Genomic DNA, 19,324 nt, shown 5'->3' on the forward strand with positions numbered 1-19,324 from the left:
TATGGTGCTATATGGACAAAGAAATTGTGCTGAAAGAAAAACATTTCTGTCTGCAGTACCTCATAATCTCCCAGAGGAAGCAAAGAAATTGCAGTAATGTGGTGTCTTTCTCACAAAATCTTATGTGACTTTAATTTTCTCCTTCTGCTAAAAATGAGAGATATATGTGTACTGTACACACCTGGAATTTATATTATTTTAAATTCTTCTTTTGGTTGCAAATAGAAAGGTTATCCAAAACCCAATGACTTGCCAATGTGATCTGTAAGTGATTTCTAGAAGAAAATGAAACAGAAACCTAAACTTGTAAAAAATAATTTAAAAAAAAAACTTCTGTGTGGCAACGTAAGCAGATGTTGGTGTAGAATTTACAAGGATGAGAATGCTATAAAACCTCCCTTGAGCCACTCACAGTTCATTTCAAGGCCAAGAACGCCCCCAAAATCTGTTTCTGATTTTACAGAAATCTTTTGAAATTTGGCACGGTATTCAAAAGTCTGTGGAAAGAAAAAAAAACCCTTGCCCTAGCTTCGGCTTCCAACTACGAAGACAGACTTACTTCTTTCAACGGTTTTCACAGATCCGGTGACCCACGCTCTGAAGTCAGAATTAGCTAACTTTCAAAAACATCTGGAAAAAATGAAGGTTAGTATATGCAGCCTCAGATACTTGCTAAAGCATGGGGGCTGGCTGAATTGAGCGCAATCAGAGTTTTCTATCGTTTAGAAGGTGAGGATTTGTACATAAGTATGTACTTCCTGGAGTGGGTTGGGATTGGGAAATTTGTTCTAAATATACTGTAGAAACATTTCTCCTTGCAGAGCTGGAAGAATTCCAGCAATTATAGCCAGATCAGTGGAAAACAATCAAAAGCTTTATGGGGAGGGAGAAAGAGGATTTAGGTGTAAACAAAAGCTTGCCAATTCTACTATTTAGCAGAAACCATTTATATGTCTAATTTTCTTTATTTTATGTAGACATGGTTAAAAATTGTACTTGGAGTTGCCACTTCTGCTGTGCTTGCCTTATTGGTGATGTGCATTGTCTTACGTCCTTCAAGAGGTAAGAATTTTCTCTAATTTGCTCTGTCTGCCTAGAATACTTCGGAAAATGCACTAGTGCTTGGTCACAAGTGATCGAACATTTCCTAAGTGCTTATTTTCCAAAGTAAATCTGTTATTTCTAAGAAGACTTATAAGCTCCCAGATATGTTGTTGAGCAACCAGAAATACTGAGGAATTTAAGGCATGGGTAGGAAGAGGTTTCCAGTATTATTTCAGCAATAGAAAAACCTGAGTGCTCTTCTGTATCACCCCTACATCTCTGCAAAGTATGTGCTAAATTCCAAGCTTTGACAGGCCTTTAGAGACAATATTTTTAACTAACATTGCTTTCGTTATTGGATTGCCTCATGGAAAGTAAAGATGAGTAAGAATGGAAAAGTTAAAACAGAACCTATGGAAATTTTTATTATGAGTCTTTCCAAAAATTTAGGGAGGCAGTCAAGAATAGAGATCTCGAGAATAGCTGCATAGAAAAAGTGAAATTGTTGTTCTAGATGCAGTAGCCAAGAAAATCAAGTTAGAAGACTAAATATTATTAAGCAAGCGTTATGTTTAGTTATAAATTTATCCTTTTTAGAAAAGCTTAGATTAAGATTGATCTCACCTTGCTAAAACTTGAGAGACTGATGTTGGGGGCTAGTTTGGATTTAAATTAAGACTCTGTCTATAAATATTTCAGTGATATTAGAGAAATAGATTTTTATGAAACTCTGAAAAGAAGCTCAAGTTCTAAACTGGAAAAATGTACAATAATAACAGGTCTTCTGCCTTGGGGTCCAGGGAAAGGAAGAAAGTTTGTATCAGCAAATATTAAAATCTTATGATAGCTAAAGTGGAAAATATCTTTGGTTAAAAGCTAACTGACAGTAAAGGAAGATCAATGACAAGCCTTTAGCTAAAGAAAGTATGAGTCCTGAATGATTTGTTGCTTTAAAAAATGAAATATAGAAAAATATTTTGAAAAATTCTAAAAGCTCATGGGATTTTCACAGAATTACAAGATGAAGAGGTTAACCAATAAAACGAAGGCAATGTTCCTGTACCTTCAGTGTTGATTTTCAGTCCTCATTCCTCTCTGCTAGCACAAGATTATTCTGAGGCTGTTGAGATAGCCTGAGTTCACATTTTTTATATTTTTTCAAGTTAAAATTATTTTCAGACTGGTGTCTTTCCTCATTTGGGGGCCATATTTTCCTCACACCAGCAATTGTCAGGTAGTAAATTAGTTCCTATTGGCCCTTTGGATGTTAATACATTCAAAATTAGTTCCTGAATTTTAAAGAAAACTCCCCAATACTTGAAATGGACACTTTGCTCCATCAGAAACAAATGTTCTGAGAAAAAAGTGTGTGGATTTTATGGTGAGCCTGCACTTTGTCTACAGGCAAGGATGGGTTGCATTTGCACTTTGGAATTATAGAGTCATAATTTCTAATAAGAAATATACTACAGTTATAGTATATAACTATACACATTCATAGATATTTGTCTAATTATATATAATCCCAACCCTTACCCTCTCCCCAAGTTTAACATAGATATATGTTATAATCTACATATATTATAAAAGTCCTATGTTCTTTTTTTTTTTTTTTTTTTTTTTTTGACATGAACCCGTGTCCCCCGCATCGGCAGGCGGACTCTCAACCACTGCGCCACCAGGGAAGCCCCTATGTTCTTTATAAGCTAATTTTCTGTTTCAACCAACAGGAGATTCTCAGAGCAAAGTAATTTTCAGATAGAGTGAAATAATCAGTTTAAGCTTCAGATGAAATTTTATTTTATTTATTATAAGTTTTTTTGAAGTAATTTAATATTTTATTTATTTATTTATTTTGGGCTGCATTGGGTTTTCTTCGCTGCGCGTGGGCTTTCTCTAGTTTTGGTGAGCGGGGGCTACTCTTCGTTGCGGTGCACAGGCTTCTCATTGCGGTGGTTTCTCTTGTTGCAGAGCATGGGCTCTAGGCGCGCGGGCTTCAGTAGTTGTGGCATGTGGGCTCAGTAGTTGTGGCACGCGGGCTCAGTAGTTGTGGTGCACGGGCTTAGTTGCTCCACGGTATGTGTGATCTTTCTGGACCAGGGCTCGAACCCGTGTCCCCTGAATTGGCAGGGGGATTCTTAACCACTACACCGCCAGGGAAGTCCCAGATGACATTTTAGTATTCTTTCAGCAACAGAAAATCATGAAAAAGCTGAGGACTATTTTTTTCCATAATACCATTCTTTTTCTATTCTAAATTTGCTGAAGAACTTATCAGAATGTCACTTAAGTAAATTGTACAGGGGACTATTCATTTATCTACTTTCCTGAGCAGGACCGGGGTTGAGACTCTTCTTGCCTTGAGTCAGTGGTCCAGGCAGCCCTGATGTGAAGTGTGCCCTGATGACTTCCCTCTTTTCTCCTCACGCCCTGCTCCTCAGCCATCCCCAGTGTGGAACTTCAGGTCCAGTTCTCAGTCTCACATCTGCCCAGTGGCTGGTGAGGGAGGATCTGAGGTGGCAAGGCAGGAGAAGGGAAGGAGAAAGAGGAAGGAAGAATGGAAAATTCAGAGCCAAACAAGCTTCTCTTTAGCCTTCTTTTCACACTTCATCAGAAATCCGATTACCTCACAACTGCCTTAAGTGCCCTCGTATTCCTAACCCAGGATTTATGCGCCAGCATTAAGAACAGTCTTCCTTTGAGAAACTTAAGGACCCCCTTATGAAACACTCATTCATTTATTTATGTAATAACAGATGAAGTCCCACTAGTTAGTCCCACTCAACTAACTGAGTTCCACCCGCCCATCATTGTGCTAGTTGGGGAAACAAAGATACTGCGATTTAGACTTTCCTCTGAAAGCACGGTAAGCACCCAGTATGGATGCTCAGTCATCACCACGAACATGAGATCAGGAGTTCACTTAGACCACTGGCTCACTTAAACCACTGAGTGTAAGTGAAAGAAGAAGAAAGGGGCTTTTCCAAGGAGGGAGCAGGTCCCAGGAACACCAATCTCAGGATTAAAAGAGCTTTGGAGGAATTAGGCAGGATTTTAGGAACAAATAGGGCAATGGAATGGTGAAATGAGAAAGATTCGTTTAGCTCACTCACATAATAATAAAAATAACAGAAAACTTTGTTTGAGACTGCCAAGTTTTCCTTTTTTTATTTTCACCGAATGGGAAACACATATGAGTTTCTACCCCTTAGACCCAGGCCGTCCTCCTTGGCCTCAGCCTACTCCTTCAACCGATTCCCTTTCTTTTCTCCTGTCTCTATTTTTTCTCTTGAGATTCTTCTTCCCAAGCATCACTCCTCTTCCTGTGTAAAGATGCAATCAAACCAAGAGTGGAAACTAAGCTCCTCGCCTTTTCCTCATTTTCGCCAACTCCAAGGATAAATACATAACTTTTTGTTTCAAGAGATATACAGAGGTGAAAAGACAAAAACCAAACAAACAAAAAGCTAGAATTGGAAAGTAACAGAAGCTACAGAATTTTGCAAGTAAATTCTATATGGCCTTGCTTCATGATTAATAGTTTCTGAATTCCTGGACCTTTGTGAAAGGAATTGTGGGAGCTATCTGCACTTTTCTTGATTTCTGTCGAGCATAGAGTTCCCTACATGGTGATAAGCAAACACTCAATAAACACTAACTATTTTTTCTAAGATTTCTAACATTTTGTAGCAGCTTAATAAATGGTAGCTACCATTTTATTGTGCTCTCCATCTTAGCACACAAAGATGGCAACTAGGCCTTCTGTGTGATGTATTTTAATTTCAATAATGCTCTTCTTAAGTCTGAGAGTAGGGAGAACTTATCCCTGGGCAGCATCCCTGTTCCTATCCCCCACCTCCTTGGATCAAAAACAAATATTTCTTCAGAAATTTTGTGTGCAAGGCCCTCATAAAGGATATTGGCAGCTCTGAGGCAAAAGCAAGATTGAAGAAAGGAAGAGATATGATAAAGGAAGCTGAGGTGGGTGAGGATGCAGAATAAGACTGAGTGAGAGAGAAAGAAGAGGGAGATTATGTAGTGTGGAGAAATCCGAGTTCTCCTGGGCAGGGAGGACCTCTAGTACCTGCTGTGAAAGGAGAACCATCATTAGCCTAGCCTCAGATCACCCTGAAGTCCTCCTGTCTACCTTTGCACACTTTTTCTTTTATTGTTTTTTTTGTTGTTGTTGTTGGTGGTGGTTTTGGCCTGCAGTGTTTTATACAAGTTTGTATTCGTTGTCAGCTTTTTAAAATCAGAAGATTTCACATAGAAATGTACATTTTTGGCTTCTTTTTAAATATTAGATCTGGCAACATTGGGCCCGAGATAATAGTCGGCTGAGAAGCAGTTGTCTTTAGATTGACAGTGAGTTCTCCAGTTTGCTACATACCCCAATAGAAAATACTTTCTATTTTATTTACACAAGGTACCATATTCACTTACAACATCTGCTTGACTCCTATAAACACTTGGATTTTTAACCTTTGGACTGAAGAAGCTATAGTATTCTTCCTGAGATTAAAAATAGCAATCTACTGAATATGAAAAAACAGAGATTAGCATCCATAGTTATCCATTATCCACAATACCCAGTCCACTGTGCTCCTGGATACTTTGGTTATTTGTTCAACGAATTATTTATTGAGCACCTTCTAACTACCAAGCACAGGTATAAGGCATGAATGACAAGGTCTCTGGCCTTAGGAAAGGACAATCTGATAATAAACAAGTAAATAAGTGAATTAATAGAGTATTTCAAATTCGTAAAAGTGCTACAGAAAGCAACTAGAGTGGAGGCTGTGTTAGACATCTAGGGCTGCCATGACAAAATATCACAGACTGGGTGGCTTAAACAACAGAAATTTATATTCTCACAGTTCTGGAGGCTGGAAGTCTATGATCAGGGTATAGTCAGGTTTAGTTTTTCTGGAGGCTTCTCTCCTTGGCTTGTAGATGGCTGCCTTCTTGTTTTGTCCTCATATGGCTTTTCCTCTGTGCACGTGTGCTCCTGGTGTCTCTTCCTCTTCCAATAAGGGCACCACCAGTTCTATCAGATTAGGGCTCCACCTTTATGGTCTTACATAATCTTAATTACCTTGTTAAAGGACTTATCTACAAATACAGTTCCATTGAGGGTTAGAGTTTCAATTTATGTATTTTGGGGGGACACAATTCAGTTCATAACAGAAGTGGTCAAGGAAGGCTTCTCTGAGATTATATTTGAGCCAAGACCTTAAGGACGGAAGGATGCAAGCTGGGGGCTAGACCCTCAATGCAGAGGGAAAAGCAGATACAAAGGCTCTGAAGCAGGAAAGCATATTTGGGAAGTTCAAGGAATCAAAAGGAAAGTGATAGCTGTGAGGCCAAAATTATGTAAACAAATGAACACAGGAAAATACATATATACATATGTACTTATGACTGTACACACGTATATAAAATTTATAGTGATTGCTTACTTAGGTAAGTAATACCTTATATAATTTATTTCAGAAGATATCTGAAGTCACAGATGATTTAGACAGAATATAAATCAATATTTTATAAGAATAAATATCATTTAGAATGTCTATATTTTAGGCAGAAAACCATTGTTACTATTATTATCATTATTACTATTACTACTATTATAACCTCAACAACCACTTTTTATAAAATAAGATATTTGTGAGACCAAATTGTCATCAAAGGAGATGTGAATATGTTTTTAAGGCTTAAAATTTTCCCAGTATCAACATTCAGAACTGTGAAACAGATTCCCTCAAATATCTTAAGAGTTTTAAGCTTATTTATTCACTGTTCTTTTGGAGGAAATATGGGGAAGTCTAAAGTGCTGAGGAAAAGTTTCAGAAAGTTCATGGACATAACAGAGCTTTTGAGTTGAGTGTAAACACATCAACCTTGCAGATTATATTTCTCTACTTTGCACTTGGATTTTAAAATCACAGAAGACGAATCTTGGAAAATTCTTTGAGTTTTGTCAAATTCTAAATAATTTAGAAAATAATCCAAGTCTTTGGATGACTCCTATTATGCAGAGGAGTTTACCTGTCTCTGATTTCCAAAGCGAATTGTTACAACTTACACAAGAATATCTAGTCACATATAGTCCTTGAGAAAAACATGTTCTAAAGTTCAAATAGGGGAGGTGGAATCAAGGCTAAAGGTTCTTAAGAACCAGAGACAGTCAAACTGAGCCTTAAAATCTAGCAACATGTTAGGCATAAATTAAAATAATATTTCAATGGGATAATCAATACTAATCAGTCTTTTACTTACTTATTGGTTATTATATATAGAGCAAAGAATTTATTTTTCATTTTAGTATCCTTGTGAATTAACCAAAATTATGTAGTAAAAACAGAATCATTTACAATCTTTATTAACCTTTATTCCTGTTAATAATAAAAAAATAGGGTTGCTTAGTATCTAAATTAAAATTTTTTCAAACTGCTTATGGTTTTTATACTCGGTAGAAAAACTGATATGATAGGACTCCTTAAAGGAACAGGATAGAAAGACTGTCAAAAAATCAGATAACTTAGAAGAAAAGAACAAATTTCTAGAAAGATACAAACTACCACAATTCACTCAAGAATAAATAGAAAACCTGAATAGAACTATAACAACTGAAGAAGTTGATTTAGTGATTTTTAACTTCCTGCAAAGAAAACCCCAAGCCCAGCTGGCTTCGCTGGTAAACTCTACCAAACTTTTAAAGAATTATTACCAATCCTTCACAAACTCTTCCAAAAAATAAAGGAGAACACGTCTCAACTCACGCTGTAAGGCCAGTATTGCTGTGATACAAAAAGTATTCAAAAACATTACAAGAAAAGAAGTTACAGACCAATAGTAGTTACAGACCAATATTTATTATGAATATAAATGGAAAAACACTCAACATAATACTAGCAAGTCAAATCCAGCAATGTATAAAAAGGACTATTCACCAAGACCAAGTGAGATTTATCCCAAGAATGCAAGGTTTAATATCCAAAAATCAATTACTATAATAAGCTATATTAATAGAAAAAAGGACAAAAACGACATGGTCATTTCAATAGACACAGCAAAAGTATTTAACAAAACACAGCAGTAAAAACACAGCAGACTAGAAATAGGAGGAATTTCCTCTATCTGATAAAGGGCATCCACAAAAACCTCACAGCTAACATCACACAGGTGAAAGATTCAGTGCTCTTCCCCTAAGATCAAGAGCAAGACAGCATGTCTGCTTTTACTTGTGTTTAATATTTTATTGGTAGTTGTAACCAGAGCAATTATATAAGGAAAAGAAATAAAAAGTATCCAGACTGGAAAGGAAAAAGTAAAACTATCTCTATTTGCAGATGACATTGTTTATAGAAAATCCTAAGGAATTCACCAAAAAATATTGGGACTAATAAACAAGTTGAGAAAATTTGCAAAACACAAGACCAATATATAAAAAATCATTTGGATTTCTATACATTACCAATAAACAATACAAAAAATATATAAATAAATGGAAAGAGATCCTATATTTATAGATCAGAAAACAGTATGTTTAAGATGGCAATACTCCCCAAATTTATCTGCACATTAAATGCAATCCCGATCCAAATCCCAGATGACTTTTTCTTTTGCAGAAATTGACAAGCTGATTCCAAAATTCATATGGAAATGCAAGCGATCCATAATAGCTATATTGAAAATGAAGAACAAAGTTGGAGGAATCACACTTCCTTATTTCAAAACTTACTACAAAGCTTACATAATCAAGACCATGTGATACTGGCATAAGGATAGACATATAGGGACTTCCCTGGTGGCGCAGTGGTTAAGAATCCACCTGCCAGTGCAGGGAACACAGGCTTGAGCCCTGGTCTGGGAAGATCCCACATGCCATGGAGCAGCTAAGCCCATGTGCCACAACTACTGAGCCTCAGCTCCAGAGCCCGCGAGCCACAACTACTGAGCTCGCGTATCACAACTACTGAAACGCATGTGCCTAGAGCCTGTGCTCTGCAACAAGAGAAGCCCCCACTCATCGCAACTAGAGAAAGTCTGAGCGTAGCAACAAAAACCCAACGCAGCCAAAAATAAATAAATTAAAAAAAAAAGATAGACAGATAGATCAATCAACTAGAACTGAGAGCCCAGAAATAAGTGTAAAAGCCTTACATTTATGGTTAATTGATTTTCAATAAGGATGCCATAGCAATTTAATGGAGAAAGTCTTTTCAACAATAGGACAACTGGATATCAACATGTAAAAAATGTTGGACCCACTTCCTCACACCATACATAAAAGTTAACTCAAAATGGATCAAAGACGTATATGTAAGAGCTAAAACTATAAAACACTTAAAAACAAAACCTAGGGATAAATCTTCTTGTTCTTGGATTAGGCAGTGGTTTCTTAGATACGACCCAATGCACAAGCAACAAAGGAAAAAGTACATAAATTGGACTTCTTTGAAATTTAACACTTCGGTTGCAAAAGCTATCATCAAGGAAGTGAAAAGACTACCCACAAAATGGGGGGAAAATGTTTGCACATACATACATCTGATATGCAACTTGCATCCAGAATATATTTTTTAAAAACTCTTACAAATCAATAATAAAAGGCAAATAACCAAATTCAAAAAATAGACAAAGGATAGACATTTACCCTCCAAAAGATATAAAAGTGACCAATAAGCTCATGAAAAGAGACTCAACATCATTAGTCATTAGGAAAATGTAAATCAAAACCACAATGAAATACTAGCAATGAAATTACAGGTGTAGCAAATAGGCATCCATTACAGCCTGCCTAGTGAGAAATGGCTTGACCTTGGAGGTTCAGTAGAAGTGCAGGGAGTTGAGAAAGATTTTGGAGATAGAATTGTCAAACCTGGGTGCTGGACAAAGGCAGTAAAAGAAGAGGGAGCTCAAGGATAACTCCCAAGTATTTGAATTGAGGAACTACATGGACGACAGTTGCATTGACTTGCAGAAATTTGGAGGGACAGCATGGAATTCCTTTTTTCTTAGCTTTAGACATACTGATTTTTTAAAATTAATTTTTATCGGAGTACAGTTGCTTTACAATGTTGTGTTAGTTTTGCTGTTCAGCAAAGTGAATCAGTTATACATATACATCTATCCACTCTTTTTTAGATTTCCTTCCATTTAGGTCACCACAGAGCACTGAGTAGAATTCCCTGTGCTATACAGTAGGTTCTCATTAGTTACCTATTAGACATACTGATTTTGAAGTGCCTGTGAGATATGCAGGTGGAGGTGTTAAAGAGGAAGTTTAATATATCGTCTGGATCTCAGAGAAGAAATCCAGTGAGGGGTGAGGGGTGGGAGTGGGGGTGGGTGTGAGCCAGCTAAGAAGATGTGATAGAAACCCTGGGAGAATTAAATGGTTGAGGAAGGTGACTCTTTCTGAGGTCCCAAGTAAAACGAATATAAGCCACACCACAACTTAAAGCAGAGATTATAGGAAGATGAGCTGGCAAAGGAGACTGAGTAGGCCTTCAGATATAGACGAGGTTTATTTTCATCTTCAGGGTAACCAAAATATTTGGAATTTACCACCACGTTCTTGTGCATTATGTTGACCATACCCTATGGCCTTTACTGCTTCAGAGATCACGAAAAAAATAGCCCTAATTAACATAGCACAACAATAACATAATACACAAAATGAACTTAAACCTGACAATAACTTTGAATAACATATGTTGATCAGTGCTACCTGTAGAGAGAACCATGGGAAATTCTTTCAGAACTGAGAGCTACTACATTCTTCAGTGAGTCATTGAAAGCTTATAGTGAACTCTTTGCTTTGACAAAACTCAAATGGTCTCATTTTCTCTTAACGTTCATTTTGAGGTATAATTATTCAACCTCCCTTGTGTGTTGCTTGGTTCTTGACCTTATTTTTGTGTTTGTTTTGTCTTGTTATATCACACGTATGCTTTCACTTTAAATCAAAAGGTAGTGGTAAAGTGTCCAGTCTCTAAAATTAGATGGAGTTGGATTTAAGTCCCAGCTCTGTTATGTATTAGGCAAGTTACTTTAACTCTCTAATTTCCATTTCCTAATCTGTAAAATGGTGTTAATAATAATACTTAGAGAGCTGCTGTGAGTGTTTCACAGGACCACGCATGCAGAGTGCTTGGTACTTATTAGAACTTAGTAAATTGTAACACTTATTACTGGTCTAAAGCTACCTCAGTTCCATTTTTTTCAAAGTTGTCAGTCTTTACCCAAATATAATGTTAGTTTTAAATAGTTTATTTCCCAACCAAATGTCTCCAACATTTGCCCCTGTGGTGCTCACTCCGAAAACAAACATGAGTTGATGCAATGGCTGGAGACATTGCCTATCTGAGGACAACATCTTTGCAGAGCCAACAGAGAGACAGGTGCAGTGTGCCTGGGAGCCCACGTCACTTTCATTGGGGTGGCCTCATAAGCATCAGTTCCAAAACAAGTATGAAAGTGAGAACAAAAAGACCTAACAGCCATTCATGTGCTCACTTAATAAACCCTATTTTCTCATTTAATTTATGATGAATATTAGAGCCAACATCAGATGTCTCTGTTCTGATACTTATTTGTAATTTTTTAGGACTAGAAAATTAAATGGCAGAAATAGAAATAGAACCCTAATAAAGAATAAATACAAAGTTTTAAGAAAGAATTCGGAGAATAGTGAATCATTATTTACTTGGGAACGATTTCTGTGAATTGTCATTTCTTGGATTCATAATTGAAATAATTTCCAGCTGTGCTTTAAAAAGTTGAAAACACAAATAATTAAACTATAGTAAATTGGAGTGTTTTGCAGTGTATAAATAACTGTGCTAAAGATGGGCCAAATTGACTATAGGGGCACTATCAAGAATTTAGTGTTAAGTGAGTGTCAGTTACGTATAGAAGAGAGATATGCTCTCAGAATTCTTTTCTACTTCTCAGCTACTTAGAGTTTAAAAATTATAGATGCCAAAACTAAACTTCCAAAATAATCAAAAGATTATAATTCAACATTAAAACATCATTTGGAAAAAGGCATGAAAATCCACGTATTCATTCAGTAATTATTAGTGGAATATTTTTCAGGTGACTAGAACTTGTTTAGTGTGATTGATGCCATAGAGATGCATTTTATACTGACTTACACAGAAAGACACACACACATGCATACACACACACACACACACACACATTCAATACACTAGAATACAATGACCCCTTCCCCTACCAGTGCTTTCCCTGTTATCTTGTTTAAATCTAATCTGGGGCAGAATCACTCCCTTTGCCCTTTCTCCACTGCTCAAGGATCAGCGGAGGGAATGTACCTAAGGAAGAGTCCATCTAGACAATGAGCAAGAGGACTGAATAGGGACATAAACATTACAGGCGACCGTTAACATTCCTTGAAAGCCATGATTAACATTAGCTGTGGAGAGTCTGTCCATGAAGTGTGAATTGCTACGCAGGCCAGACCCATCCACCTACCAGGGGTTTATAAGCAAGGAGCAATTCCACCGACAGGCACGGGAGAACATTGAACCATGTACAATAGATTCAGTGAAATCACTAAATTTGGATTCTTTGCAGAAGAATCACCTGTGGGGCTTGGTAAAAACTGAAAATCAGGGCCTTATCCCCAGAGATTCTGAATCAGTAGATTTGAGTTAAGGACTGGGAAACTTGCTTTTCAAACAAGCACTCCAGCTAACTCCAAGGACAAAATTTTGATACATATTTAAAGGATGGCATGTCCAGGTAGAATCATACATGAAATTTACAACATGGACAGGAGGATAAATGGTAAGGGCAGGTGTATCTTTGGGGGAGAATTACTGAAAACAAACTAAAATAAAATCTGTCCAGTTGATTTATTTTTTCATTCAACAAATACTTATCATGTTTCCACTGTATGCCGAGCACTGTCCTAGCTGGTACAAAGAACCAGAACTTGGATTGGAAATTCTAAGTACATGTCTTATAACTCTTAATATGTGACCTAAAGCATTGTCTTAGAGCAGATACATTACTCTATTGCATTTATGAACATGTGGTCATTTTCAGCAAGAAGAAAAGAATGCCTAATTTAAATTCTCCCCATTTGATTTGGTATCACTCTGAGCCCATCCTGATGCCAGGATAATCACACCTTCTGAGCCCATGTGAGGTTAGGAGTAATCACCTACCCCAAATCTGTGCCACAAGCCTATTTCCGCATAAACACAGCTGGCTCCTCTGGATGTGTTCTGTATATCCCCTTATCACTTCATTGGCGCTGGTGGGGCTTATTATCATTACAGTAATTAGTAGTACAATTAATATATATTTAAACTGCTTTATAGATATTGAGTTATAATATGACATATGTTAAGTTCTCTATATAGATCATTGGTATTTATAGCTACTATGCACCCATGTAAAATAAATGACTAACTGGGAAGTAATATGAAATATAATCTCATGTAACTTTTGAGGATAATCTAAATTAGAGATTAAAAAGAGTAAATAACCCTTGAAATCTTTTTTGGGAAATCTGATAAGGATCAGCATGATCATTAATGCTAAAAAAGGAAAATGAGTAAGAATTTTTAAAATAAGTTGAAACTCTTGTTTTTTTATAAATTTTATTTATTCATATGTGGGATATTAGTACTAACCCTATTTATGATATAATTGGACTATTTCACTTATGGAGCCCTAGGATGACCAAGATGTTCTAAGTATAACTGATGAATTCCATTATATTAGAATAAAAGTTAACCTTAATTACATATACTAATAGCTTAATCTGAAACTGCATTTCCCATACTGTGATTTTAGTAGATATTAAAAAAAAAATCCCAGTGGTCAAATTAGTTTGAGAAACAATGATCAAAAATATTTATTTAAAAAAATATATATTTATTTGAAGACTACTGATAAGCTATGACAATAACAAAAGCTAACATTTATTGACTGCCAAGCATAGAGCTAAACGTTTCATTTGAATTAGCTCACTTAATTTAACCTTCTATAAAAATGAAGATTAATTATAGCTAAGAATTTCTCAATTAAACATAATTGCAAGGAAAATTATATGCAAGGATACTTAAATAGGAAAATCTATTATATAAGTCATTATCCATAATCAAACCATTATTTATGCTAGACAAAAAAAGATATCACCAAGACTATATTCATTTATTGAATTAATATTGAAAAAAGTTTAAAGAAAAACAATTACTTAGTCTTTTGGTATTCACAATACAGGAATTCTCTAAATTAAAATTTTTTTCATCTATATGTTCAGGGTTGTGAGGACACAAATTAAATATATCTCAAAAGGAAAATAATTTCCATTGTAAATAGTGTTAGAATTTCCCCTTGACTATATTAGAAACAGATTACAGTTTGCTCTTAAGAGAGTTAAATAAAATTGAATTAAAATACTTAGCAATTATACTAATGCTGTTGCAGTAAAATGGTAGTATTTTATTCATAGAATGGGAATTATAAAATCAGTGGTACGAATTTTGCACAAGACCATCTAATTAAATAGAAGCACTTTCATTATGAATAATTGTATGGCATGTACAACCTTACTTAGGATGCAAAAAACCTGTACAAAGATGATTATTAGAATAATCTAATGTTATGAAGTATTTAGTGCCTGGTTGCCTAGGGGTTCATCAGCCACTTATGTTCTTATAGCTACAGGATAAGTTTTAGTAAATTGAGAAAATAACTCATGGTCCTAATCAGAAGTATGGAGCATACATACATCAGTTTGAATCAGTTAAAACTGCAGAAGATGCTATTATCCAGTTGGTCAGCTCGACCTCATCACATGGCAGTGCATTTATGTGACTATAAGGTTAATAGAGCATGTTGTGTCTCAAATTTCGAAACCTAATGTGGTAAAATTGGAAGGTATTATCAGCATTTTCTAGTCCAGTCCTTTATACTATAGATGAGCAAGCTGTGATGCCAGAGATTAACTTACTTAAGTCATATAGGAAATTAGTAGTAGAACCATTCTGTAAAGAAGAGGGCACAAATCTCATCCGTCCACCCATCAATCCTTCATTTCATGAATTCATTCATTCAACAAGTATTTATTAAATGCCTATTATGTGCTAGACACTAGGGATGTGGCGGTGAGCAAAACTTAGACATGGTCTCTGGCCTTATGGTGACTGTTTTGAGAATACAGTGGGAGGTGAAGAAATATGAATAAAATAATCACTCAAATACATACAAGATTACAAACCAAGACAAATGTTCTTAAAAAAGGGAACCTGGCCTATGGTAATGTATAAGAAGGGAACCAGACCTAAACCAGGGGATCAGGAAGGGCTTTCCAGAGAAAGTGGCACTTATATTAAGCACTAAAGTCGGAAGAGAAGTTATAAGGAGAAGGGAGAGGGTGGGAAGAGGTTCAGTAGCCCTGGAGAAAGAAATCAGTATTTGAGAAACAGAAAGCCCAGCATGTTTGGAGTCTACAAAGTAGTGAGAGTGGGGCAAGAAGGGGCTGGAGAGGTAGACCATTCCAGACCAGCTAGGGCCTATAGTCCAGACTAACATTTTTGGTCTTTATCTTAAGAGTCATAGAAAGCTGTGGAAGAGTTTAGCAGGAAGATATAAATGTATAGCTCATCTTTGACAGTTTTATTTTTACATGAACAAATACCAGATTCATATATGCTATTCAAGGTATAGGACACTTTTCTAAGTTTTGATTCTGTAAGTGATGGCCTGGAGAAGGGGTAAGGTGGGAGGGATGGAGAACAGGAATATGGATTGAAGAAGGTTTGGAAGTTGGTTGCCACAGTTTCTGGTATATCTGACTGTTTCTGGGCTCTATAATGAATTTGTTCTGATAATGGAAATCATGTTTGAAACATAAAATTGTTTTGGAGGGCTCAAATACAGGAGAAATTTGCTTGTGGTTTGTGAGCTACTTTAGGTTAGTTTTTATGTGGAAAACCTCTACTCTTGGAATTTCCAAGATCATTTGTATAGATGATGTGGTTTTCTTTTCTTCTGGTCCATTTTCTCTTTATGAAAACCCCTAGCCAGGATAAGAAATTATCTACCTTCATTAATGCCTCTCTTGAGATGTCTGAAGGTAAGGACTCTGGATGATGTCATCTGATCAACTGGGATGCTAAAATATATCACTGATAAATCAGTAGAAATCCAAGCCAAGCATATGTGAGGAGCTACAATAAACTGCTTAAAAGGCAAAGTTTTTAGTGAAACCTGCATGGTCTGCAATCCCAGGTTTGCAAGACCTAGAGTTATCGGAACCTCATCTCATCTTTCTTCTTAAAAACCTCTGAAAATTCTTCACTGTCTGAAGAATAATGTCCCTGCTTCTCAGTGTGGTCCCCGTCGCACTCCTCAAGATTTTCCCACCAGTGTTCCTTTCCAGGCAATCAGACTACTTCTCTAAGCCTCATTAGCTTGTCTATCCAAAAGGAAATACTACTCAGAGCTATTAAGACAAGAGTTAAACAAGTATTTAGCAATGGCAGATCTTTTCATTATATGAGGAATAACAGATGAGAGACGTTTGAGTTATTCATCTCCTTTTAAGTAATAATATGTTTCCTCCTCCCCCAAAGTTCATAACTCTGAAGGAAGTACAACAAGAGCACTCACACTGAAGGATATTTTAAATGGGACATTTTCTTATAAAACATTTTTTCCAAACTGGATTTCAGGTAAGTGAATTATTTCTTTACCTTTTGTTTTTCTTTAAATGTATAATTTTGGTTTTTATTTTTATTGTCAACAATTCTCTATGGTAACATAAGCCATCTTAGTTGAAATGGATAAAAAACAGCAATTATTTAGATAAGTCAAGTGGCCAACAAAACATTTTTTCACAGAACTATTTAGACAGGGTTTGTCCAATAGTAATGATGCCAATACAGCAGTAGCTTTAGCAGAACAGTAAAATCTGAGAGTGCACTGTTAGAATAAACTGATCATACGATAGAGCTTTTCAGAATGGGAAATAAGCACCTATTTAGAAGAGGTCGTGAGAATTTTACCAAAAGAAAAATTCCATTGTTGATCTAGATAATCTGAGAAATGAACAAATCCTAACTTGAAGACAAATCCTTTAAGGTCCATAAAATTGATATTTACATATAGTTTTTCAAAATAGTATGTTGTCAAAAGAGTGTAATCAAACAAGTGGTAAGAGCAAGTAAATTGTTTATATTATATATAATTTATATCTAAAGTGCCACTAAACACAAGAGAATATTTTCATTTTCTCTTTAGAATATAATAAGCATATAAAATAGGTTTTTAACTAAGTCAAACACAGCCTAAATGGAATATATATTTTTTTATTGCAGAAGAAACATACAATTTTAAACTGGTTTATTCTCTTTGTAACACAGAGAAAATCCAAATTTACTCCTAAGCACCCTGAACTGGTTAGAATAAGGCTCCTCCTAGTAAATATGACATTTTTGTGTAATGTAGATAAACAACCCCCTTTCCTCCCCTCCACCATCAACTTACTATCATATTTTAAATTTGACACGGCAATATGTACCAGAGTGGAAAAAGAAAGTCAGTATGTGAAATAAGAGAGGTTTCTCTTTGTTATAAATGTATTTTCTGTTAAGGGAGATCATTTCAAGTTTTGTTTTCCTTCTTTTAAAGGACAAGAATATCTTCGTCAATCTACAGATAATAATATAGTATTTTATAATATTGAAACAGGAGAATCATATACTATTTTGAGTAATACCACCATGGTATGTATCCTCCATTATCTTCCTCCTCAAAAACCTCTGTCAGCTCTTCACTGACCAAAGAACAGAGTCCAAACAACTGAGCACCTGATCTGGACCCAACCTGCCATCTCAGCTCCATCCCCCACCACAGTTTTCCTCCCATTCTTTCTTCTAGTCACACTAGATTATTGACCTTGCCCACTCAAATCACCTAGCATTTTCCTTCCTCTGTGGAACAGGTATCCTATGAGATAAAATGTACAAACTCAGTTCTTGTAGTCAGGCAAACTGAAGTTCAAATCCTGGCTCTGTCATTTACTAGTTATGGAGCCTTGGGTAAGATTCCACATTATTCCATCCTCATCATGCCTCAGGTTCTTCCTCTGTAAAGTAAGAATAATAATACCTCTTTGGGTTAGTATAAGAATTAAATGAAGTATCATTTGAAAGTTCCTAGGACAGTACCTAATAAAGGCTCAGTGACTGGTCCTATGATACATAGGAACATGTTATTCTGTCCTCCTGGACTCTCAGACCTCCTACTTTCTCTACCTTCAAGAGCCTAGTAATCTTTTAGAGTCAAGCTCAGCTATTTCTCCTTCTCTGTGCAACAAACCATCTTATCATTTGCATTCAATCACTTCCGGTTTAACACTTTTGCCATGTTATATCTCTTTTATAAAATTTTCTAAATTGTAATGTTATTTATTTAGAAGTTTACTGTTATAAGCTTCTTGAAATCACAAAGTATATCCTATTTTTCACATCCTCATCCCCTAATGTGTAGTAAATTTCTTTGTATACAGTAGGTACTACTTAAACTTTAAAAAAATTGCTTTGAGTGTATATGTGGGAGTATATCGATGATATAATATTCTTTTAGAACTACAAATTTATATGGCTCTGTTATTTTTTCTGTATTCTAATCAACTTCTTCATAATTTCAGAAAAGTGTGAATGCTTCAAATTATGGTTTATCACCTGATCGGCAATTTGCATATCTAGAAAGTGATTATTCAAAGGTATTGACTATTTAATTTGGGTTTATCTGATTGTATCTCCTACTAGCCCATAGATTGGTTTATAAAAGTAAGAGGAAGCAAGAGTCTACCTTTATCTCTAAATATTCAAGAAATTGATGCACTTCTAGCTGAGCCCCCAAAGCATAACAGAAACATATACAAATCATTCAGAATTTGGCATTCTTGTCTGGTTATCATCAAGTAGTAGAAACTACTTTCATCTTAAGGGAAAAACTTATTTTGGGGGCACTGATATTCATCAGAAAAAAGTTATCTGGTATCATGAATCATTAGTCAATTCTCACATATTTTAACCTTGTTGATATTTATTATTATTGAAAATGGAAAAATCAAGATATACTTTATTTAATTCACTTGCTTTTTAAGGAACCCCCATACTGTTCTCCATAGTGGCTGTTTCAATTTACATTCCCACCAATAGTGCAAGAGGGTTCCCTTTTCTCCACAGTCAGTATATATTTATATATATATATATATATAAAT

The 19,324-nt window shown here is 35.7% G+C and overlaps 1 protein-coding gene across 1 annotated transcript in view; it reads left to right on the forward strand.

The window, feature by feature from the left end:
- Positions 1-357: 357 nt before the first annotated feature.
- The window catches only part of FAP (fibroblast activation protein alpha), a 70,931-nt gene continuing 51,964 nt past the window's right edge, over positions 358-19,324 (forward strand). Inside the window, exons 1-5 of the mRNA XM_024735984.1 lie at positions 358-645; positions 978-1,062; positions 16,668-16,766; positions 17,725-17,819; positions 18,746-18,820. Of these exons, the coding sequence (XP_024591752.1) occupies positions 640-645; positions 978-1,062; positions 16,668-16,766; positions 17,725-17,819; positions 18,746-18,820 (360 nt within the window). The 5' untranslated portion in view covers positions 358-639. The remainder of the gene's footprint in view (positions 646-977; positions 1,063-16,667; positions 16,767-17,724; positions 17,820-18,745; positions 18,821-19,324) is intronic.

The sequence above is a fragment of the Neophocaena asiaeorientalis genome, unplaced genomic scaffold (genome assembly GCF_003031525.2).
Source record: "Neophocaena asiaeorientalis asiaeorientalis breed wild unplaced genomic scaffold, Neophocaena_asiaeorientalis_V1.1 scaffold72, whole genome shotgun sequence".
NCBI lineage: Eukaryota > Metazoa > Chordata > Mammalia > Artiodactyla > Phocoenidae > Neophocaena > Neophocaena asiaeorientalis.